Source organism: Micrasema longulum, unplaced genomic scaffold (assembly GCF_059751315.1).
Source record: "Micrasema longulum isolate JH-2025_06_02 unplaced genomic scaffold, ASM5975131v1 h1tg001608l, whole genome shotgun sequence".
Taxonomy (NCBI): domain Eukaryota; kingdom Metazoa; phylum Arthropoda; class Insecta; order Trichoptera; family Brachycentridae; genus Micrasema; species Micrasema longulum.
In genome coordinates, this window is record NW_028278789.1 from 347792 (window position 1) to 374033 (window position 26242).

Genomic DNA, 26242 nt, shown 5'->3' on the forward strand with positions numbered 1-26242 from the left:
TATATTGATATTGATTGTTAAAGTGTTATACATAATAAATTTGTCCCAACTCAACACAGGACTTTGGTTCCATGGAGATAAGATTTGTGTCTCAATGAAATGTGATATAAATACATTTATTTCAATCAAATAAATAAATTAATTTTAATACGGGTCCAGGCAGAAAATCAAATAATTTATATTTTAAAGCTGGATTTTTCCTAAAAAAAAAACAATCACCATCGTAAATAAGTTCTGAAAGATGTAATTTTTTTTTAATATCCTTTAAATATCCTAAGCCAATTTATAATTAGAACTTTAGTGGTCACGTATTCACGTATCAATTTAGATATTAAGACAATATGTTAAAAAAAAAAACAATTTTGTTTGAATTTTTGTCTATATTCTTTATTTATGTTCCCGAAAAGTCGGATATTTTTATTCTTATTCTAGCACTTTGGGTGATCGACGCAACCCCTTAACCGCACCGATTAGATTACAGGGCCCCGATTACAATGGGAAGTTAACAAAAGTATCTTCGACTGTCTATAAAGAAAAAATTATATTTGTGTACAAAAATAAGTAAGAGTTTGCATGAACATTTTAAGTATTTTCATCAGTAACCTATAATTGAACATGTTAAAAAGAACAAAAATCGGGGAAAGAAGAACAATGTTATTTCACCACATAAAATCTTCAGAAAATATGGTTTTCACTTGTTCAAAATCCATGCCTGGAACTCTGCCATTTATGAATCTCAGTTTCAGAAAAAAGATTCAAACAATGTTTTTTTCTATGCCCCATAAATGATTGTTATCTTGATTTCCTATTCGACCTTTCTGATGTAAACATTCCATTCAGTATTTATATTTTTAACTTTCCTGTCCTCATTCAATAAACATGTATTTAAAATCCTATGCAAATTTATAGCTGTAAATGGTGTTAAGATGAAAATATGTTTTATATTTTGTAAAGTTGTCAAAATATTAAATTTAAACTCACTAACTTGTAAATTTATATTACTAACCCATGTGTAAATATCCAAATAAACGAAAAACGAAAAGTCGACACTGGCCAGTACACCCGAGTTGGGAGGTGAAAAGGCCATAAAAAACGAAGAAGAAAAATAATCTTGGGAAAATATCTATGCTTTTTAACTTTTTAGTGCATGACGTATGCACTTGCACAGGTGGGAACTAAATCGTCTTTGGGTGGGAAATATATTGAGGTACACCGAGAATCCAACATTCCATAGTCCATTAAAACAGAAAGTGTCATTTTTAATAATTTAATTGTTAAAATACTTACATTTCATTAACCTATCCCGGTAAGTCAATTTTTGGTTTAATTATTACTACAATACCACTTAACGCCTTGTCAATAATGTAATAAAAACTGCGTTCACAATTTACGCAAATCGTAGATCTTTTTTTATTAGTATGGTCGACTTCTAATTTCCCTTGACGCTCAATTGATATTAACATAAATATAATTTATTTCAGAACTAAGATGAGTGCTACATCAGAAGAGAATTTGGAGCCGCGAGGAATTGGAGCTCTAAAAACGCACGTTATTGAAAATAAAGTTAATGTTGCATTGTGGCTGACAAGAATACTCACTATTATATTTTGTATGGGTTACTTATTCCCAATTTTCAAGTAAGTTTTACTTTCTTTGTTTAATTAATTATGTTTATCATTTGAAACCTGTTTTCGTTTTTATGTCAAATTTAAAGGCATAAAAAACACGTTTAAAGAGTAAAGTTCAAACACTGTTGATTTCGTGTTATACAAGGGCAAAAAGTGTTTGCAACGAAAACCTTTTCAATTGAAATTAGATCTTTGATACCAATATAATGCCCACTATCACATCACGTTGATTCATGTTGTGGCATACAATTTTTTCTCTTAATTGTCTTAATCGTAACTATTTAGAGACAGGGAATTTTCTTTAGAACACAGTGCTTATTTTGGTGGAGTTGAAACGAAATTCAGGTCGCACTTAGTGCTGTCCCCTCTCCAGCACTAAGTGCGAATGGTGCATATCCGGGCTACAGGTTAGCATCGTATATCTCCAGGTCAGACAGGGCGGTTAGAGCTTGAGCTGGCGAAAGCCGTCCACTGGGCTAACACTCGGTATATCTAATTTGCTCTCTTAATTTGCCTTCATATTTGACATTGGCGTACTTGTTGCCGGAGTTTTCGGATCCGAACCGTCATGGCGTCAATATCACGTTCTTGACAATTCTGTATTTAGAATATTCTCCAAATTTGATCTGAAAACTTTAAAAAATTACAATGATGCTGTAGAAGCTGATGAATCAAGGACGAAATGTAGACGAGTATCGGCTTTATGACGAGACCAATAAATTGAAGCTAATTTTTCTTCAATTTGTACATCTGATATTTCAGATTTACTGTAGATAATTTGAAAAAAATTCGCAATCACTGTGTTTAATGGGAAATTTATGGACAAACATGCAAAACTGCTTATCAGTCGGCATGGTGAAGAAGAGTTAATTGTAAAGATTAATATTATAACCAGAAAAGTTCCTAAAAAAACATATGATAATAAAATAACTACTTTGTTTTTTACCACTAATTTTTCTTTTCTTCCGTCAACCGGTTTTACAGCAAACAAGCTTTTTCGTCAAGGTTTAGTAACTAATGAATTATTTCCTATTTTATTTTATCCATGTTTACTAAATACTACACGTGGAGCTAATAAATCAAGTCTTCTTTTTCTCCATAAAAGGGTGGTAGTTTGAGATGGATATATTGACTATTTTAACAAATCGGGTTGTGGTCCTGTGACTCACGGACCAAAGTTCCGTGGTTCGAATCCCACTTTACCCCAACTTGATTCCATTTTCTAATAGTGAGTTATTTACAACTCGTTGAAAATGGCCCTCAAAATTAAATATTTGGGTTAATTAACGGGGGTTACCTGTATTTAAAATGTTATTCCACAAAGTAAATGCTGAAACAATAAATTGATAGAACTTTTTTTAGAATGCTGAAACAATAAAATGATACATTTAATTTCTCTGCAATTTTTCAAACAGTTATATTACGATCCTCTTCGATAATGGCTTTGATTTGGTCATCATCAACTTCAGTTGGTCATCTTTGAGTGAAAAATCTCCTGAATGGAATTTTTCAAACCAAATCTGACACGCGTGCTCTGTTATGCAATCGATACCATAAACTTCACGTATCTCTTTGTAAGCATCAGCAACTTTCTTTTCTTTACGGAACTAAAAAAGTAAAATATGCCGACAATGATAATTTTTGCGCTCCATATTAAAATTGACAAAATTGTTGAAAAAAAAACAAAATTACACACAACTTACAATTAAAGTAACTTAATGTGACTGATATCAAATTTCAAAAGGAAGAAATCATAACACAATTTAAAAATTATAACATCATGTATGTGTGAAAACCGAAATTACTTTTTTGCCAACCCATTATAAGGGCCAATGTCGTAATCCATCCATCATCATCATTATTCCCTTTCCACATCTAGTGGTGAATAAGGCACTACATTAGTACATTAATACTAATATTACAGGAGATTAATTATTTAGCCATTTTGTGGCATTATAATGAACTGTTTGACGTCTTTGATAACAAATATTAAATAAAAAGATATTACAACACATGTACGTGTATAAAATAGTTAAATATACAAGTTTTTAAAATTGATATCGACCCTCTACAAAATGGTGGCCAGAAAAATATGATATCTGACATTGGCCCTTCTAGATCCAAGACACAGAGTTATCCATTACACAAATGAAAATCAATATTCATGAAATACTTTGTAAACTGCACTTGAGGGGTTATATTAAAAAAAATGGCGCCGAAAAGACATGTTATTTAGGATACAACGTAATTATTTTAGCTATGTAAAAAATTAAATTTAGTGAATCTCTAAATATATTCTCTGAGTCATTTAGATTTTGTCAGCAATTTTATTATTTATTAGTCTAAAATTAGACACCGGATGTCATTAAAATATATAAATTAATATAAAAACATTCAGTATAATTATTATTTTTTATGTATGTAAAGTTGTATTAAAGGTTATACCCAGCGCTAATAGAGTTTATCTTATCACCAATATCTACTGTAATCCATGTATGTATGTAATACAAATTTGATGTATTAAATAGATACCTACTAATATGTTTTATATAATATATTATTTTTCATGGCTGGTTTTGCCAGTAATACACCTTCGTGAATTCGCATTAACTTTCCATGAAACTAGTTTATATCCTATACTAGGTCTGATGTTTCACTTATACATTATGTGAAGCTTTCTCACATAAATAATACACCACGGTTCACAAATAACTTCTCTAGTTTTTCCCTGGTAAACTTTTAAATATTAAACATTTATGCCCTAAAATTATTTTTAATATTTTCTTAGACCTGTACTTTCAAGACAAGTATAAAATAAGTCATCCGTTTTTTTAAATGATGATTTTCTTACTCAAATATCACTTTATTATTTTGAAATTAATTTGTACAATTAAAAATAATAAAAAAACTCAATGGAGGACATGCTGGAACGAGTCAGAATAGACCCCACATTCCTAGAGCGCACGAAAGTCGCTTGAAAATCAAGGTCATGCTAATTGTTTTCTTCGATATTCGTGGTGTTTGTCATTCGGGGTTTTTTGACGGCCAAACAGTGAACAAACCATATTATTTGTGCGTTATGAGACATTTGAGAAAGAACATCCGCAGAAAAAGGCCAGATTTGTGGAAGAACAACTCTTGGATTTTGCACAACTATAATGCACAAGTCATCATTGTGAATTAATTTTTGAACAAAAACTCAACAAATGTCATCGAACAACCCCCGTATTCTCCTGACTCGGCTCCCTGTGACTTTTTTCTCTTCCCTAAACTTAAATCTTTGGAACGCGTTTTGACTCGATTGAAGACATAAAACTCGCAGTGTGCATGGATGATTGGATTGTTAATTGAAAACAATGTATCACTTCCCTACCCTATTTTGAGGGAGATTCAATAAATTTGGAAGAATAATTGATTTGTTGTTGATTTTTTTTACTCCGTCCTGGTATTTATTTGACAGAATGCACAAAGGCTTTTTCCAGATTTGAAAAAAAATGTGTATAACTAACCCAAGTATTAAATTATAATTTTAGAAACCTTTTCATTTTTATTTTATGTCTTTATTTTTAATATTTATATATACATACATCTACACAATAGATTTCATAATGCATTCTAGATTCAGTGTACCGACGTATGCCTATGTGGGATTTTTTGTTTTAGTTAATATAGTGATGTACTAAAATGTAAACAAAGAAATTGTAAATAAATAAATAAAATAATTATACTTTTGTACTAATTAAGTTGTGGCAGTGTCAAATTTTTTTTATATCCTCTCATGTAAGGTTGAAGAAAATCACATGCGTTGTTTTTTTATTTATTTTATTTTATTAACATAAACGGCAAATCTGCCTTTTACAAATATTTATAATATTAACATATTTGGCTTAATATATATATATATATATTTTTTAAAAACATGAATTTCCTTATACCCAAGATTTATAAAAAAAAAAATTAAACCAAAAATTATACAAGATTTATATAAAAAAAATTAACCTAAAAATTATACAACATATTCATGTTGTTGTTTTAAAATCATGACGATATCATGAAACAATTTGTTTTTGACAACTTAAATGACCACTGTGTGAACAATTTGGATATACCAAGTTTTTAACCTTATTTACTCAGTTGTTGGATATACAGTCGAACTTGGTTATTACGAGGAAGATGGGACCGATTGAATTTGTTAGTTATAAACGTTACTCGTTATACCAGAGAATTTTTTTTTATACAATCGCTATTGCACATTGTCACTAAGTAAACAAGTAAATATGGTACATTGATGGAAAATCCTGCGTTTCTTCGGGTACAAAACCATTGGAGCAATGCGTCATCGACATTAGTACGATCGCACTTTCTAATTTTTTTTGACACTGTCGATAAACATAGAAAAAACTTTGTGCACAATTCCACATTTTTCGCGCCACGTTCGATTTCACGAATAATTGCCACTTTTTCACGAATTGAGAGACACTTCCTCTTGTTAGTAGACATGTTTGTAATTCACGGGTTAAGTTTTGACTGATCTGGTCTAGAACTCATTTGACATCACCCACTTGTAATGTTTATTGTGTATTGAAATAAACATGGAACATTAAACAATCTAAAAAACCTCGTAAAAACCCCCAAAACAAGCATGTCATTCATAAACTACAAAAGCAGCTGTAAATTGTAGCAATGTGCCGAACCAGCACTTACTAAGTTCACAAAGCTTGGATTTTTTAAAACCATGTGTGTTCATTTTTCAATATTGCCTGCGAAAAATCCAATTAGGTACTTAGACACTTACATAGCTATCATAAACATAATCCGATCCCAACGCCCGGCGGTATTTATCCTTTACATTAGCCGACTGTTTGGATTTTATCACTTAGGTTTTTATTTCGAGAATGATGTTTTTAGCAATTGAAGATTTTTGTGTAATTTTTGAAAATATTTTTGCTCAATATGTCCGAGAAGTAGCTCGTTATAACAGTGAATAATTGTATGGAGAAAACCATGAAAAAATGTCAACTAATGTTTCCTCGTTACATCCGAGATCTCGCTATTTCCGTGATCATTATAACCGAGTTCGACTGTATTTCAACAATTTTGAGCATTTTACATGAAATTCAAAGGTGTTACTATACCAGATTGGATTTTTTATGATTTAAATCACCCATTGAAACTTATTTCAATATGTCAAGTTTTATTCTTTAGTCAAGTTATTTAAACATTGTTAATTAAACATTACATTAAAAAAAAACATAAAATTGATTTACATTACTAAAATTATTTGTAATTCTTCATTTTTAAACCATACACATTATTACGATCCATTAATACATTATAAAAACGTCTGCAATTCATTTTAGCATGTGGTTTTTAGTATTGAGGTTCTTAGAGATTGTAAAAAGTGGCCTTGATAACCGAAGCATGACACACTTATCATTTTCATTCTGCTTTCTGTTAAAATAAGATGATGAAATTTTCATAATTATTGTTTTAAACAACTTAATGTTAAGCATACTAAAACTGTTTTCTTGTCGTTGTCACTTTCTCCAAAATTTGAAATAGTAGCATTTATGAAAAGAAACATAACTATTATCATTTACAGAAATATTACAGCTAAATTAATTATTAAAATATACAAAATCAAGGTTTTGTTCAGTAATAAATTAATGGAAACGAGTAATTAATCTGATTTATTTATATATTGTATTTTACTTACGTGAATAAGTAATTAGCCATCAGTGTTTACCAAGTTTTAACTTCCATTGTTTTATTATCTTTTCAAGATTTAAACTCAATATTTTTATTTTAGAGATATTTAAATAAAATTACTTTGTTTTTATGAACCACTTTTTATTGATACAACCGACCAGTTTCGGCAACTACACGTAGCCCTCTTCAGGGTTATATAATAACTAAACGGTTTATACAATCCTTAAGAAGGCAGCGTCTAGTTGCCGAAACTGGTCGGTTGTGTCAATAAAAAGTGGTTCCTTAAACAGAGTAATTTTATTTATTTATCTCTAAAATATAACAATGATCCACAAAGTTATTGCTACAAATATCCAAAATATTAATATTTTTATCTTTCATTTGTGTAATACATTTTTTCTTCTTTTCAAACATATTTTACTACTCTTTTTCAACATATCAACACCATAATCTTATACAGTCGAACTTGGTTATTATGAGAATGATGGAACCGGCTGAATTTGCTCCATATAAGCATTACTCGTTATACCAGAGAAAGGTTTTTTTTAAATCCAATCACCATTGCATATTGTCACTAAGTAAACAAATAAATATACGTATAGTTCATACAGATAATTAAAAAATGAAAACTATTAAGGAAAATTATAATAAATGCTTACAAACATACTACTTTCTATATTTAAAATGCAGATAAGTAAACATTCTTATTTTTCCACAATATTACTCAGGTTCTTATTTTAAAAATTATGTTTTTAAACGATTAAACAGTTTTTGCTCAACTGTTAACAATATTTTTGGTTGGTATGTATGAGAAGTAGCTTGTTATAAAAGTGAGTAAATGTATGAAGAAAACCATAAACTAAAATGTCAATGAATGTTTTTCCGTTACATCGAGATCTCGCCATTTCCGTGATCGTTATAACCAAGTTTTACTGTATATGTTTTTACTATCATATTATTAGTCTGTAATATCTTAGTTTATATTATTACTGCTATTACTATATTAGCTGATAGTTTATCAGGACGAGTATTGTCTAATATTATAGGTTTTGTCAGTACTGGTCAACCTTTTTAATATAGGAAGAGGGTGAAATAATTACGTGATTTATGGAAATAGACAACTTATATTTGCAAAAAAAAAACACATTTAGCAACTTCTTATTACTAGGTATATTTGTTTAAATACACTGATAAAACATTATTATTACTTTAAATTTGGTTATAGAAAAATTATTTATTAACACATTCGTAGACACTTTTATCTCATAGGATCCACTCATATAGACATATCATAGCATAGATTAGACTTAGATAGTTGATAGTAAATCTTATTTGACTTACATGCTGGGACATATTTGTTGCTGGCAGTTTTTTAGGGACACAATATCTCCTACCATATAACTGTCATTTTCACGTAGGCTATAGCCGTCTTTTTTCTACCAATGTCTTTTGAACTGACGGCTAAAGCTGTCAGTTATAGTTGGCATAATCGCAAACATGTTAAGTCAATATGATTTTTTCAACTGTCTGAAAATATACTTTAAAAAATAAACTTTTTTGTTAAAAAATCTTGGTACTGGTAACGTAAACCTTAAAATTGTTATAGGCCTCCATATTTTATATTGGAAACTAGTTTTCCATATTTAGCGGTGACCTATGTTCACATTTTCACTCGAACTGATCAGATCAGTACTTTTTCTATTGTTCTGAAAAATAATTTCACAATGTCTTTAAACAATATAACTAATTTTCCACAATGTCTTCACATTTTTACCTTTTATTTTCTTCAAGTATAAGCTAATTTTGTATCTTTTTCTGGAGGTGAGACATAAATATTTATGCAATCACTAATTGACATGCATAATATTATATACAAACATAATTTCTTTGGATGTAAACTTTTACGAATACTTCTACTGTTATTTTTTTGTTGTTTAATTTATGTTAATTAAAACATTGACCCATTAAATGGCTTCCAATCTAAAAACACATTTTCCATTCATAAATAAATTAGTGTTCAAGAAACACTAATACTTAATTTATTTTAAAAACTTTACATTTTCAAAAAATCTCAAAACTTGCATTCATATAGTATTTTTGTTCCCTCAAAACCGAGGTTGTATGCAGGTTATATATTTTTTTGTTTGTTTTTTTTATTTATAAATAAAAGGCAATGTTGAATAACTACTGGATCGATTTACGTGCGGTTTACTGCGAAATGTAGTTCTTTGCCACGAGCATATTTATAGCTCTTAAATATTCAATTTATTAAGTAGAAAAAAAGTTAGGAACGTAAATGTTTTTTTTCATCGTTTGCCAGGGCTGCATTTGCCGAGAATGCATAATATACAAAAGAATTAGAAAGATGATTTTCTTTTTGGAAAAAAAAAAAAGATTTTGAATGTTTAAAAACAACAATAGTTTTTTTATGGATCCCAATCAGATTCTTTCCCTACATTCCTTATAATTTCTACCCATTTCTTTCATTTTACTGGATTTTTGGTAATACTAAAATAATATTATTTGACATTAATAACATTTTCAAATAATCTTTAGTGCTATTTTGTAAATATTATTAAAAATTAATTGGTATATGAGAGAAAAATCATAATATCTTGGTTTTTTAACCTCTTCAATCCCAGCTTATTTTGCATAGAATGTGCGAAAGAAAATAATAATTTGAAGCAAATAACAAAGTTCTTTTTTGTTAAGATTTTTTTTCTTCACATTTTATGCCAAATAGGTCAGAATTAGAGAGGTAAAAAAAAACAGGAATTATTTATATTTGCGTACATTAACATATTACAACAGAGATGAAGAACATTTTAGAGAAGGTAATATAGAAGATTTCAGCTCTTTAACTTCACAAACATTGACAGATGAAAGAATTGAAGGAATATAAATGCTCGAATATAGGCAGAATGGTGAATGTTACACAGTGTGTAAAGTGGCCACTTAAACCAGCCAATGACAGGTCATAAGGCCTGTAGATGCCAAGGTTTCTATATTACCTTCTCTAAAATGTTCTTCATCTCTGTTGTAATATGTTTATATAAACAGCTCCCCAAGGGAGTTGAATCCAGTCCTTGTCTACAAAAATTTGGTCAAACTCAAAATATTGTTGATTAAATTTATTTGGTAATTTTATCAATAAAGATGTGGTGTTCGAAGCGCTATCGCATGGCGAAATGAACTGATGGAAACAAAAAAATATCCAAAATAATATTTTTTTAACGACGTTGTTTATTCAGAATATTTGTAAGGTCAAATCTTTTACATCTAAAGATTTTTAAGGTCATGGATATTGGTAATGATAATGTTATTAAATGCTTCGCTCGACTAGCTGTTCATGAAATCAGATTCAAGGCTCTATCATTCGTTGCAATCTTAAATGAAATAGCTAATGTACTATCATTGTAATTATTTGTATAAATATGTATGTAAACATATTAATTATATTTGCAAAACCATTTACTTACCATGTCCTCCTATTTTTATATTATCCATTGTGCTCATCCCAGATTGACATTTTTCTCTCCTTTCACAACCATATCAATGATATCCTGTAAATTTGTCTAAGCGATTGCATTTCAATTATACAAAGTCATTGACGTTTATTAGAGATTGAAGGAATCCTACGTAAATAAATAAATGAATTACAAATGACAAAAATTACCAGCTGTTTTAATTTATTAATAGATAATATATTCTAGGGGCCCACTAATTAGATTTCCTTATACCAGGTTTACATTAAGAAATAACTATACCCAATTTAACTATTTATAACCGATATAAAAAAAGCTTACTTATAAAAATATTTATTACCTGGAATAGCAATTCACAGGTTATTTCATGCTTAATTTTTTTAAACAGTCAGCACTGATATGTGTGCGTGCACAGTAACTTTTATAACAACACAAACAAATGTCAAAGTCAAATTGAGACTACTGTCAGCGTAGTGGAGAACACGGAGAAAACTATTAGAAAAAGAACTTATCAAAGAAATAACATGCCTCATATTTTCTTTAGAAAAATTATATTTCATTTTAAATTCTCTCTCCGAATAATCCTTACAAGGGTCGGCTCTTTTTTAAATACTTTTTGTGCATAAGAAGTTTGCAGGACTTGACAAAAAATCTGATAAAACTATCCATTTTGATTACCCAAAAATATGACTTTTGACAGATCGTGTGCTTATTCCAGAGTTATACCACATAATATCGTGGGTATACTGGCAAAAAACGTCAACTCGAAAATATGCAGATTTCACTTAATGATGCAGTTTTGTAAAGTTTTTAACTCTACAAACTGGCAAAATACACTAAGTCATATTAAATTTCATATATCTGTAGTTTTAAAAATAAATTTAAGGTTAAGTCGTATACCCGGTATTTTATTCAGGCTAAAAGCTTTAAATAACTTAATATTTCCTTAAAATAAAATCAAGAAACAGAAAAGTTAAAAAAATGTTCTTAAATGAGCACCAAACATCTTACTATATTGAAATAAGATATAAAAGAGTAAAATTGGAACAAAACTTAAATGCTTAATTTCTCAAAACAGGGATTGGAGAGTTAAAGCTTTTTGCCAGTATAGCCAGGATATGCAAGTATAAGTTTCTATGGTCGCTATCCCAGATTTAAACCGAGTTTAACTCTGCGAGGTTTATAAGTAATACTTTTTGCTATACCATCATTATTCTACCACTTTTCTCAAGCTTAACTTTATACCCGATTTATAAGTAAGGCCCTATACATAAATGCCAGGATTAATACTCCATTGTGCACTGCCAGTCCTCACTTCAAGTGACTTGTTTCTTTCACTAAAATAATTTTAGTGTTGGTAATAATATATTAGGTGTTAACGTATGTTGTGTCCGTTTTTTTCCAAATTTAAAAAAGAGTATCAAAAGTTAAACAAAATGGTAAAGGTGGAAATGTCATTCGAAAGAAAAATTTCTGCTCTACAAGATATTGTGTTTGCTTTTTCTTACATATATTATTTTATTTTATTACAAGCCTTTAAAATGGAATGTCAAATAGACGAAAGTGAGCATTATAAACCTGTCGAAGCTGCTTGTGATATTTGCGCAGTGTACAGTGAAGATGCTATGAATTATTTTTTATAAAATAATAAAGAAGAACACATTATTGACTAATTTATTTGTGTCGTGTCCTCTTGTTCTCTTCATTTTGGAACACAAATGTTATTAAAATACTCAATATTATTAAAATATTTTATTATGGAAATATGCAGTGAGTGATACTTAAATCCTCTCATTTGAATTAACGTTGACCGTTTTCATCGCTTTTGCAACATCTTTAACGCAGGTTAGTCTAAATTTGTGGATTTAATATCATTATTAATTTACCCATAATTACAATCATCTTTAACCAACAAATTAAAATGATTTTAATGTGATTTTTTTATTTCAGCAAAGCTAATAATGCGTACTACAAAGCATTACTTTCGTATGCGGCGGCCAGTGCTCTTCGATTACACCAGAGATTACCACGGATTACTCTATCCAAAGAGTTTCTGGCACAACTCATGACAGAAGACTCATGTCACTACCTTTTCTTCTGTCTTATTTTCCTCTACGTGGCACCTGTCATGTGTATCCTTTTTATTAAATTTATTTAGGACATAAAATGATAAACATGTTTTTAAATTGTATGCATACTATAGCATTTAGTGCAAAAATAATTTTAAATTATAAAGATTAAATTAATGTTCAACTAAACTTTATTATTTGTGATTTCACTTTTCCTAATTATTCTAGGAAATCAGTTTTTGCTTTTTTAAACTTGTTTCCCATTTTCTAACTCAATTAGAAAATTATCGAAAATTAAGATATTTTGCTAAAATATAAAAACAAAAAATATTTCTTTAAAAAAAAAAAATATGACGACGTAAGTATGTCAATTTAAAATATGTTCAATAGACAATTTTTTTCTCTGCTTTATAGAGATGAACATTAATTAACTGTTTATTTATCTTTATATTTATAATTCTTCTGTACGTGTGATGTCACTGAACTTCCCCTGAACGGCTTAGCCGATTTACGTGCGGTTTCCAGCGAAATGTAGATATTTGTGCTGCGCGTGTTCGTAGATATTAATATATTCAATCGAATATGTTAAAAAAAAGTTAGAAGCATAAATATTTTTTCCATCGACCTAACAGGATTGCATTCGACGAGAATGCATAATACAAAAAAAATTAAGGTGTTGTTTTATTGTGTTAAAAAAAAGTTTGTTTTTGGATCCCAATCAGATTCTTTCCCTACATTCCTTATAATTTCTTCACACTTATTTCATTTTACTGGATTTTTGGTAATATTAAAATAATATTAACTGACATTTAATGCATTCTTGAATAAAGTGCACCCCTGTTGGTGAGAAGAGCCGAGTTTGACATATGCAAAAAGAATTCTATATTTGAAAATGAATTATTTTATATTTTGGAATTCAACCATAAACAAGTACCTAGGTACCTACTTAAATTCAATATTTGAATATTAATAATTTTTAGTTACGAATTTCAGTCATAAACAAGTACCTAGGTACCTACTTATCAATGAAAACTCTTTTTCCAAGCTAATAGCAGGCAAGCTAACGTTTGGGCAGGATAACGTCTGTCGGATCCACTAGTTTCTTATGAAATAACTAAAATAAATTAAATGTTCCGACTAGTTTCAGAACATGACTTCCTTTATCAAGGCTTAAAATAACTTATTATTCAACAGAGAAAATAACAAGTTTTTCAAAATATAACCTCACACTGTTAAATATTCATATTGTTATTATGTTCAAGAAAAAAACTTTAAGAATAATGTCAAGTACCACAAATTTTCCTCAATTTTCTAACATGCAACTATTGAACTGTTGATTTTTCTTGGTTAAGAAACAAATAAATAAAATGAATTTCTATTGTGTGAAAATATCAACTGTTTATATAGTTGGTTGTAAAGTAAGTTGTAAAATTCCATGGTTATTTATTACGCTCCAAAAGGCAATAGAAACCAAAATAAAACTTGATTCTTAATTCTACGGGTTCTTAAAATACTATAAAGCTGATTTTGTGCCGTGAAATAATTACAAAGATTTGAAAAATGTATATATTTACGCAAGTGGAGAAAATATCAACAGAAATGCAAAAATATTTATTTAAAAAGATGTCATAATAATTAAATAAAACAACTTTGTTTTTAACCACTAATATTAGTGGTTAAAAAGAAAGTTGTTTTATTCATTTTATTATAATGAATAACCACAAAGTTAGTGCTTCAAATATAAACTTTATGTCATAATAATTGTTTAGAAAATTCTTTTGAATATATATCAAAAGATGTGTCTGCTAATAAATATAATTATCATCTCGATAGCCTTCAGAAACTAGTTATATTCATATGTAGTCTGTAATGAGGAAAAAATGTATATTATTATAAAAATGTATGGACCCTCTGAGGTTCATATGCTATTTACATATTTTTACATAATTCTTTATATCGAAGAGTATAAAAATAAAAAGGCATTTGTTTTATCAATAAAATGATAAAATAATTTCATAAAATTTAACATTTTGATTAATATCTCAAACATAAAATACTTCTTTTTGAGTTATAAATAAACTCTGTTTTCAGTTTTAACTGTACCTACTTTCAATGTTTATTTGTTTTTTTTTTATTTCAAATCGTTGCATACTGAGATAGTGGGTATTTAAATTTGTATTAGTTTTCAAAATGTTTTTTTTTTGGATTAAATTAACATAATAAATGTCCCATGGCATTTTTAGTTAAAATTTTACTAGGTTATATATTGTCTAGAGATGAATCGGCCTGATTTTACTATTTGGCCCGATACTTTTTATATGGGAGTTGGTTTATTATTATAATATACAAGGTTTATATTTAAAAAATTAGATTTGTCTTTAATTAAATTTATCTAAACTGTTGGGATCAGGAGGGATATACTTTTGTGGGCCAATCAGAAACTTCTCAGCATTTGCTCATGTGGAGAGAAAACCACTTAAAACTCTTCAGGAGAACCCGGCCTGTTGGCAGCAGTCAACAGGCCTTCCGTTCCACTAGAGGAGTGTTCGGCATTTTGTTCCCTACTCTGGTTTATTTTACCAATTGCCTGCGCACTACATTGACCATTTAAACTAGATAAAAAATACTAGATATTTATAATTTAGTAAAATACTAGATAGTAGCTCCGGCCGGATACCTTATATTTATTTAACTGCAAAAATTTCATGGAATCAACGCCACTTAATTGATTTATTGATATCGACCGTGTTTGGGGAAAAGGAAGTAACCCTTATTATTTGAAAAATATTCCTTTTTTTTTTAATAAAAAAAAACGTTTTTTCAGTGTTCAGTGTACAACCTAGAAAAAGAACAACCTCAAATAAAATATGTTTATCAAAATTTTTTGAAAATTAAATAAATAATTATATGGATAAAAAAATATATTTGTGTGAATAAAATAAAGCGCAAGGGGTAAAACTACCCAAAACCATTTAAATTATTTAATTAATAATCTTATTAACCATATAAATAAACACAACTCATTGATCGATACTTAATCATTAAAAAATATAATGAAAATATGTTTACTTCTTTTTATTTTATGGACATTAAAACTTTTGTTTTTAACTATGGGAGAAATTCAAGTATCGGGGTGTTTTTATTGTTTTTTTTAGACAAGGGGCTGGATATCGGGCTATCTGGCTTAGGGGCTTTCCGAATATCTGATATCTGGCCAATCCACTATCCGTTCATCACTAATATTTTCGCTCCAACGTGAACTAAATTGTTTTTCGCCATAGACAAATTTATGCCAGGTACCTACCATAAAAATTGTATAAAATGATAATTTAATAATTGCTTTCAGATTATGAATATTTTTCTTAACATGATTCATTCAGTGGTTATAATTCCAATCGGATTGTTTGCTCTCCTTCATGCTGCGAGTTATTCTCTCCTTCTATTGGATGTAAGTAAAATGTATTTTGATATATATTTATATGAACCTAAAACAAAATTTAGTGATAAGCTTTGTTTCTTCAATTGCTTACTCAATTTATAATTAATATTGATGGTTAATAGCCAAAATATCATTACTAACCATTTCGGCCACATACGAATGCCACTGTGAATATGGAAATCAACTACCTATAGGCAGAATGCTGAATGCAGCATAGCGTGTAAAGTGATAACAGCTCTATTAATGCCTAGACTTTCATAATCTCAACAACATCATACCTGTTAAAAAAATATGTATTATTTTGAGGACTGTACAGTCTTCAATTTAGTTTTCTTTGTTCACCTTTAATTAGTTTATTTTAATAAATTTACAGACAGTCTATTTTGAACATATATTATAATGAAAAAGACAATTATATTCACTTAACATAATATGAAACAAAACAATAAAAGAAAAAGCAATGCAAATAAATATAATGGACAAACATTATTCCATTCAGGGCTGCTATTCCAAACGCTCTTGTGGTCGTAGAAAAAGCTCTTATAGTGCGTATTTGCGGTCCAAATACGCGCTGTTAAAGTGTTTTTTTACGGCCGCAAGAGCCTTCGGAATAGTAGCGCAGATTGATTACTTTTTTATTTAATCAATTGACCATGATTTTTCTTAAATGTATTTTTTTAAACTTCATGTTTTAATTATGTTGCATTAATAACGCATTGATGCTTTTTATCATCATTCCTCTTTCCACACCTAATGGTGCATAGTGCACTGCATTGGTACACCAATCGTAGCGTATCTTGATTATTTTTTGTTTCATGAAGGTAAGATGATCAGTCTTATGCTTCAGGGTCCCGATTACTATGGGAAGTTAAAATTTATCTTCGATTTTATCTGCAAAGTAAAATTGAGTTTTCTGTACGGAAAGCAGAATATGCTTATACTTTTTTTCTTCTAAATATGTTCAATTATAGATTACCGACGAAAATACTTTAAATTTTTATGCAAATATACTAATTTTCATTCACAAATATCGGGTTTCCTTTATAGACCGAAGATAACTCTGTTAACTTCCCATTGTAATCGGGGCCCAGTTGCCAGTCCAGGGACTATGAAATATTCTAGTGTAAAAACACTCTTTTAAATAAATATTTCATGTAAACCATGCCTGGAATAAGGAAGTTCAGTAGTTTTTAATTTTTTTTTATTTGTTAATAGACTATTTAACTAAGTAAAAAATATTTTTTTTCATTTTCAAGAAAACATTTTTTGTATCCCATTTCCCGTAGGGCTGAAGTTCCTCATTAAACCAGAGATTCATCTATGCCAAACTCTGTGAGTTCAAGAGTTAATTTGTCAATTTATTTTATTTATATATATTTTTTTTTCATACTCAACAATGAATAATAAAAATAATGTGTTCTCACTGGGGTTACCAGTGCTGAGGAACATTAACAAGATACTTTTTCTGTTTTTTTTACATGTGAAAATATACAATAAAGACTTAATATACAGATAGATATTACAAAATGTTAAGGCAGTTTTAAACACAACACATTTATGTTTATATTTAATTTATATTATATTACCCAAATTAAAATTAGTTTGATTTTGCTGTTATGTATAGTAAAAAGATTTATTTTTTAAATAAAATTTTCACTTAATCCAAGTGTGAAATTCGGTACCCTATTTTTTGCCCGTGAACTATCCGTTTGTATTTTATTAATAACAAATTATGTGTTGACCCACACATTGACCTTATAACTGCACAGCTAACGTAATAAAACATGATTCAATTACAATGACAAACCACAATGACGTATTTGTGGCCTATCTTCACACCTTTTTTACAATACAAATTTTATCATATTCTTCTCCATTTTTGTAATTGATAAGTGTTTTAAACTGCAATAAAACAGTTCTGTGTATGAAATTAGAATCAGAATCCCCGGATTATTTTTTTCGACTCAATGGACTCTCAAGTAAAAGTCCTAAAGATTAGTGCATGTAGTATTTATACTGGTTAGTGCGTTTGTCCACCATGTCTGAGGTGCCGGGTTCGATTCCCGGCATTCAATATGTGGTTTTTCACCGCAATATTTCATATTCCCTGGACTGGCACCTGAAGTGTAAGATTAGTCATCTTTCCTTCATGTGTATTACAATGAATGCAGATGAGAAAATATGATAATAATTTAAATGACCATTTTTACAAAACATCATTGAATGTAACCTTAAAATTTGTGATAAAAAAGTCAATATTTTCATCATCGTCACCAACAACAATCTTGATCATTTTTGTTACTGAATGTAAGGAGATCAATCTCGCACTTCAAAATATAAAATATAAATCTTCAATAAGGTAATCATCAGCCTTTGTGTGATTAAAAGGATTGGGTAAGAAAGAAATTAATGCACACACACACACACATACACAAAAGAAAATTCATTCATTCACAGGTGCATCATCATCTTCCCCTTTTCCGCACTCAGTAGTGCATAGGGCACTGCATCTGTAAACCAAATGCAGCACAGTTTGTTCATTTGTTACATGAAGGTAAGGTGACCAGTCTTACCCTTCAGGTGGTCCAGAAACAACGAAATATTGCAGTTTGAAAAACCTTTTGAATCAATATTTCGCGTCCACCCTGTCAGAAATCTAACCCAGGACCTCAAGAATGGTAGGTGAACGTGTCAACCACTAGATAACGAGGCGGACTTATCTTCACTCGATTTCTTTAGTCAGGTTTTTTCTGAGCAGCAGTAGAGTTGAAAACACGCGTCTTGGGTTCTGGTTCTATTTCAGACAGAACTGTGTTCTTCATCCGCCTAGAAACATAAGAGATGCAGATATTTTAAACATTTTTATAGTTGGATTGGCCACATTTCGTGCCATGAAAATCTCCTGTGTACTATTTTGAAAAGAACGGTTGAGGGAATGAGCCATACAGGCCCGCTTGTAGTACCTCGATTAAATTATGAACTTCATATCACACGGCCACTTGAAAAGGACCCCTGAGAACCGAATTGAATGGAGGAGATACAGGTGTTTGGTTCTTACTAATCCTGACGATTGTAACTATTAGAAGATATAGTCAAACTTCATTATCATGAGGAAGAAGGGACCGACTGAATTTGTTTATTATAAGCATTACTTCTTATACCATCAAAAGGATCTTTTAAAAATACGATTGCCATTGCATATTGTCACTAAATAAAGATATAATTACATAGAACATTTAAAATATCTGAAAAACACTGTAAAAACCCCCGAAATAAACTACAAAAGTAGTAAACTGTAGTGAAGTGTCAATTCGGTACTTAGTGATTTTTGACATGCGATTTCATTCATAATGTATGTGTGGTACTTTTCGATGTTGTCAGTGAAAACACCAATTAGCTACATTGACTCTTACACGTCATAAACGTAATCCGATCCGTACACCTGGCGGCATCAGTCCTTTAACTTAGCGTTTGGATTTTATTACTTCAGTTCTAATTTAGTTTTTTTTTTAAATAATTCAGGAGTTTTTGTACAATGAGAAATTCCACTGTTTTCTAATTTTTTTTTCTATTAGCGTACTATTTAACTAAGCAATTTTTATTTTTGTGCGTTATTTACAAAGATATGATTTTTTAAAGTTACATTAATCAAATACCGCGCCAAATGACTGTAATCAGTGTGTCACTTTTCAGTAGTGACGTCATGAAACGGTTGGCGTTCTTACTTTCACTGACCACGGTAAGTTGTATTTCTCCAGCCAATAACAAAACTGACAAGAATCTATGGAATATTGCTTTGATTACTTCATTTAGTTGATCGTAATTTGCTCATTTCTATGTTACGGTTGTTATTACGAACGTTTCGATTTAGAAAAACCTATATTGTTGACATAATCTCTGGTTGAAAAAAGAGTATAATGAAAATCATACTTTATTTTTTCTATGGTCAAAACATTCCTTACAAGGTGCAGGGGCTTTAAAGCTGAAACCGGAAATACTACACGTAGATATAAGGAGTGACGTCATTATTTACGATTTTAAAATGAATACTATTTTTAACATTTTTTATTTATTTTTGCGTGCGTTTTTGAGATATTTCATCCTACTCCAAAATTTTTAAATATTCACGTGTACACGAAAACATTTTAAAATTTAATTCCGGGTTGGGCTGGAATTCCTCATTGTTGAGAATATTTTTGTTTGGTATGCATGAGAATTAACTCATTATAAAAGTGCACAAATTTATGGAGAAACCCATAAAATAAAATGTCAAGGGATGTTTCCTCATTTCTTCCGCGTTATGACTAAGTTTGACCGCAGTTCTTATATAAATTATATTGTTAATTATTTCAGACACTCGGGCAGAACTCATGGTGGGCAGCTCGCCTCGGAATCTCTCTCGTAGAGTTCCAATCCCGTAACATCCTCAGGGGAGTTTCTCTCGCTGAAATATTGCTGATGCCGTGCTGTGTCCTCATGATCTTCTTGTGAGTATATAAACATTTTAAAATACATAATTTACTATAGGTTTGTCAAGCGTAGAAACAGTGTACCCAGTGATATCTGACTTCACCTGTAGCGTCCCTGGGTACACATAATATGTGGACTTCAGGTTTGATTTTTTTAATCGCAAAAGCAACACATAGCTTGCAGGATTACAATTATTTAAAAATAGTGTATTGAAATATTTTGAATGAAACTCCCGTTGATCCATTTTTTTCTTACATCACTTCACATTACATACATTGATATTGTTAATTTTAATCAAATTTTTCTACTGAAATTTGTATCACTGCGAAAATCACTTTACTGAAATTTTATTAACTACCTTTGGTTTAAAATCTTTTCCTTATATTGCTTTTTTAAATATTACCTATACCTGTTATTCTTTCTTTTTTCTCTGCTGCATTCATATGTTTTTATACTTTTAAACTAATTTTAATTACTTATATTGTAAATGTATATAAAATCAATATATTGCTGCTCTTACTATGTGTCATTAATTTTGAAGATGTTTTTAAATTGACTTAAATTTATTTTCTTATTTAAAGATTCATCTCATCGTTTCTTTGAATCCCTTAAAATATGTATGTGTATATTTATGTTTTTCCTTGTTAAAAAATGTTTTTATTATTTTATTTTGTTTTTACATCTGAGCATGTTTTTCATTCTTTATTTTAATTCTTAACTTTTAATTACTTTTACAAATTTTCTTCATTTTTTTACTTTAATTTTTATTTTTAAACAACCTCTATTTATGTTTTTTTTCCTTCTCTTTTTTTGTACTTTAATTAATAACCTTACATATAATTACTTTATAATATGGAAACTTTGCTGGTCCATTAGAAGTCTAACGGTGTAAAATATAAAACTTTGTAACTGTACTGTATGTTTCCTAAATAAAAGAAAATAAAATTAAAATAAATAAAATAGCATTCTTTCGGCAAATTCAAAAATTCATTGTCAAAATATTTATTTATTTAAAACTTCAAGTACAAAGAATATGTACTTTGGCGGACTTATTGCTAAAAGCAACATCTTCCAGCCAACCTAAAAACAGACTGGTCAAAAGGAGAGATTGGTCAAAATTTTGTACTAAAAAACCATAAATATATATTAAAAGATACATACATATGTTAAAATAAAAAATAAAAATAATGCTTATATTATTCCAGTGGCCGAGCCGGGCTGTTCACTCCTCTGATCTACTACAAATTCATCTGCATGCGATACACGTCTCGCCGCAACCCTTACACCCGCAACATGTTCCACGAGCTCCGAGTCTGGGCTGAGTCCAAGGCTGGCCAGTCCTTCATGCCCGAACTTGGCAAGCGGGCCATTTTGGCTCTGGTCTCCATGACCTGCCGCCTCGCCCCGCCCGTGATGGAAGTTCAGCAATAGGCAGACTTCTCCGCCACTCTGAAACCAAACTGCGGAAACTTGCGAGTTACAGGTTTTTTTATCATAATTTACTAACTGCTGTATCGAAATGCAGTTATACCTTTTGATAACAAATGTACTAAAATTTCTAATTAATTAATTACTTAAACGATATAAACCTTTTAGTGAAAGGTTACATATTCAACATTCAAGTGCTGGATTGTACTATAGTAATCCTTTCTGATTATAAAATAGTTATTTATGTACATGTTCTTATGTACGTTAACTGAGTAATAATTCCATCTTAAAACTTTATCCAATTGCAAACTAAATGTGAAAAGGTATGAGGAATTATTGATTTATTATCAATGATTTTTTCCAATCCTATCTTAACTTGATTTTATGTTAAACTATGTAATTAATTATGTAAATTTTTATTTTGGCGTCCAATCGGTGGAAATTAATTATAGCAGCTATAATTTTTTTTTCAATGATAATATTTTAATTAAAGGCAATGTAAAAATTTTACCATTGTGTTTTTCAGAGTGGCTTTAATTCGGGGATCGCGACAAATATATACCATTTTACGTACTAGCAAGATTTAAAGAATATATTAATTTGCAGTTGCACGAGTTTATAATGGCACAAGTTGGTAACTACAAATTTTCGAAACATGAGATCTCTTCGTAACTGGTATCAAATAATCCCAGTTAAAAAAAATATGACATATTTTATAAATACCAAAAATAATATTTTTTCAATATTCAACTTATGGTTTTATGTGAATTGTTGATTTGGGATGAGCTTTAACATTAAAAGTGTAATATTTCACAATCAATAAAATGTTAGTTACCAGCTTCTTCCAGAAACCCTTTGATATGTTATGCTGCAAAATGTTGATAACGAGGGATGAAACGAATATCCAGTTATTTTCTGGTATCCAGCCCTATTTTTAGTAAGCGGTATCTGACCGGATAGTAACAAGTATCCGGATACCTTATCAAGTAAACAAGTGTCATTTCAGTCACAGATATATTTATTTTTAATTAAAAAATGTATTGCAAATCTAATACTTCTGATAATAGCCACTCACTGTGCACACTACTGGTTAGTTTGGGTTTAGTCTTTTGCGACTTTGTCAACGCAAGAGTGACTTCATTAAAGAGCTACAAGTTGTGACTTAAAAGCGCCCGAATGCACCGAATATCAAGCAACGAATATTCAGTATACCATATCTGGCGAATCGCTATCCGTTTCATCACTAGTTCATATCAACATCATCATAGGGCACTACATTGTTATACAAATCGCAGCGTATCTTGACCATTTTTGATACACGAAAGTAAGAGTATCAGTCTTACGTTTCTGCCACAGGGAGTGTGAAAATTTCTAGTGTAAAAAATACCTTCATAAATAAATATCTCGTGTCAACCATGTCGGGAATCGAACCCGAGACCTCTTGCATGGTAGGCGAATGCGCTGACCACTACACCACGAGGCCAACAGTTATAACACACTAATTGAAAAAATAATTTGATATTTTTTCATCAAACTTAATAAACTTAGTAACAGTACCCAAAATATATTTTTTAGAAAGGTTTGGCGTGATAAACAATATTTTAATTTGTATGTATTTATTAAAAACATGTATCTGCATACAATATTAAGATAAGAATACATTTATTAATAGTTTTTTTGCGGTTTTGCAGACATGTTAAGTTTTGTTATATTTATTTTTAAAATACATGGTTTGCGTCACAAATTTAAGGAGTACAACAGTCAATTATGCCATTTTTTTTTCAACAAATCATCTACATATATATTATTGAAATAAATCCTTTTAAATAAATCAAAATATTTTGAAAATATTCCTGAAATTCGTTTTCTCGGTTTTTAACACGATACGGGTTTTAATATTTTTGTGGCTGCATTTATTGTTTAATATTTATATTCTGGCGTAATTACTACACCATCTAAGTAACTTAAAAATCAGCATTTTTGAGTTACCCACTATGAACACATTTCTTTGTCTTTCCAAAAATGTTGATTTTGAAGTTATCCAGATTTAGTAATTACCCCGCGATGTATTTCAATTCCATTTAAATATGTATGCATTTTTTGTCACCAATTCTTGTTATTTTTAGTATTTTAAAATCAGTATTAAAAGTATTTATTTTTTCACAGCAGTTATTATTTATTGTTTAGCTTTATTTATTTCAAACCATATCTAAGAACAGCGATGTAATGTTTCCTTCATATTTATCATATTGAAATACCTTAGTAATTAATTTTTGATACAATGCAAATCTAAACAATGACAACAGACTTGAGTTTTCTCGTTATCTATGTGATTCAAGTTTTGAAATTAGTATGCACTCACTTCACAAGTTTCCAGGAGGGTTTGTAAGCACATAGAACTGTTAAAACTCTATGTAATATGCCACTTATTTTTACACATGTTTTACTGTGTCGCACAGAAAAAATAATATCACTAATCATACACGTGTAAACACCTTTTCCTCATAATTTTATGCAATTTTTAGTTGTTTTTTGCAGTAATATTCGTTTTGTTTTTATTTTAAATGGAACTTCGGATATTTCAGGGTAATTAGTTTATTTTTTATTTACATCTAAATAGTTGTAAAACCGGTTTTAAAATACATGGAATAATCTTTTATTATATACCGTTTATAATTTAAATTTTTAATCATTCCCTAAATGTTTTATTGGGTTTATAAAAAAAACATATCAATAAATATATTTTTAAACCTATCCTCCATGTTTTCACTATACAAACCATATTAATAAAATATCACTAATTTGGTTATATGATTTTTTATTTCATAGACAAAATCACTGATTCACATATATAAAAAAAAAACCATCGGTACCCTTTACCAAAATATGATAAAATCGGCCAAAATACAAGTTTACTGATATATTTATAATCGTATTACTTCAGCAAAATATTATGTAAAATTCATTTTTTTTAAATGTGATGAAGTTTTTTATATATTTGAAGAAGTTGTTTCTGTTTTTCAACAATAGTGTCAAGTTTGATTAAGTGGGGTATGAAGTATTACATCAAAATACTGTTATTTTATGACATTTAAAGTATAATATTTGGTGTTGAGATGGCGAATTTATAATTAACCATTATTTAAAATAGATTGATTTTTCTACAATTCGGCCCAGTGTTAGATATTTATGGATTCATTTTTTTAAATGCTTTTTTGTATTAATTTGTTTTAATATTTTTTTGTATTAATTTGTTACAATTATGTTAAATTTGACGCACATTCATTTGAAATTAAATATGTAGTTTATTTTCCACGAAGTACAAAGCATTTATTTAAATACAAAAAAAAAAAAATATTTACATTCATCATTCAACTTTTAATATCTAGTGGTTTTAATTTGGACAAGTTTTGTCTAAATGGTCTGTTTTTAATATTATTATCATTGTATTTAGTATATAAATATAAAGGTTGACCAATTATAATCATGTGTTTTGTATGTAGTATATCATTAAATTAATGGGCTTAGTTATTTCTTGCAAATTACCTAATGCATAAGTAATAATGTTATGTTTTTGTATTAAAGGAGTTTGGAAATATGACTTGTTTTATTTATTATTATATAATTACACGTTAGGGTTTCAATAAATTACATACCGTCATTTCTATTTAAAAAATAAATGTCTATAAATCCTGTATTTCTCAAAACGAAAAAAACAAAATATGTATTGTCCCGAAATTTTGTGCATAACAACATTGATGTATATTTTAATTTAATATGTAACCATTTTTTCGAAAGTGGTATTTGTAAATTTGGTTTCAGCGTTCAATAAACAAAAGCTGAACTGTCGAAACTTAGATTGTCCTCCTTTGGTATAAAATTTTTAGTGAAGTTACAATATCATTTTACATGCTTGTAAAGACAAGTATATGAATCGTGCATATTGCCGGTGACAACATATGGACTAGAAACCATGTCTATAACACAAAAAAGTAGCCAGAAATTAAAATGCAC

The 26242-nt window shown here is 29.3% G+C and overlaps 1 protein-coding gene across 1 annotated transcript; it reads left to right on the top strand.

Annotated features, from left to right (window-relative positions):
• The first annotated feature begins 1125 nt into the window (after positions 1-1125).
• Positions 1126-24982, top strand: Kr-h2 (transmembrane protein 33-containing Krueppel homolog 2). Its single transcript, XM_088236807.1, has 6 exons — positions 1126-1306; positions 1482-1637; positions 12773-12954; positions 16272-16339; positions 20684-20817; positions 22006-24982. Exons 2-6 carry the CDS (start codon positions 1489-1491, stop codon positions 22229-22231), a joined length of 759 nt encoding a protein of 252 aa, XP_088092933.1. The 5' UTR covers positions 1126-1306; positions 1482-1488; the 3' UTR covers positions 22232-24982.
• Positions 24983-26242: the final 1260 nt, after the last annotated feature.

What these genes read in the sequence shown, in the direction of transcription:
- Kr-h2 (XM_088236807.1), top strand. Translation starts at nt 1,489, where the DNA reads ATGAGTGCTACATCAGAAGAGAATTTGGAGCCGCGAGGAATTGGAGCT. An exon ending in CTACGTGGCACCTGTCATGT is followed by an intron (nt 12,955 to 16,271) that starts GTATCCTTTTTA and finishes TGATTCATTCAG; the next exon opens with TGGTTATAATTCCAATCGGA. An exon ending in ATTCTCTCCTTCTATTGGAT is followed by an intron (nt 16,340 to 20,683) that starts GTAAGTAAAATG and finishes TAATTATTTCAG; the next exon opens with ACACTCGGGCAGAACTCATG.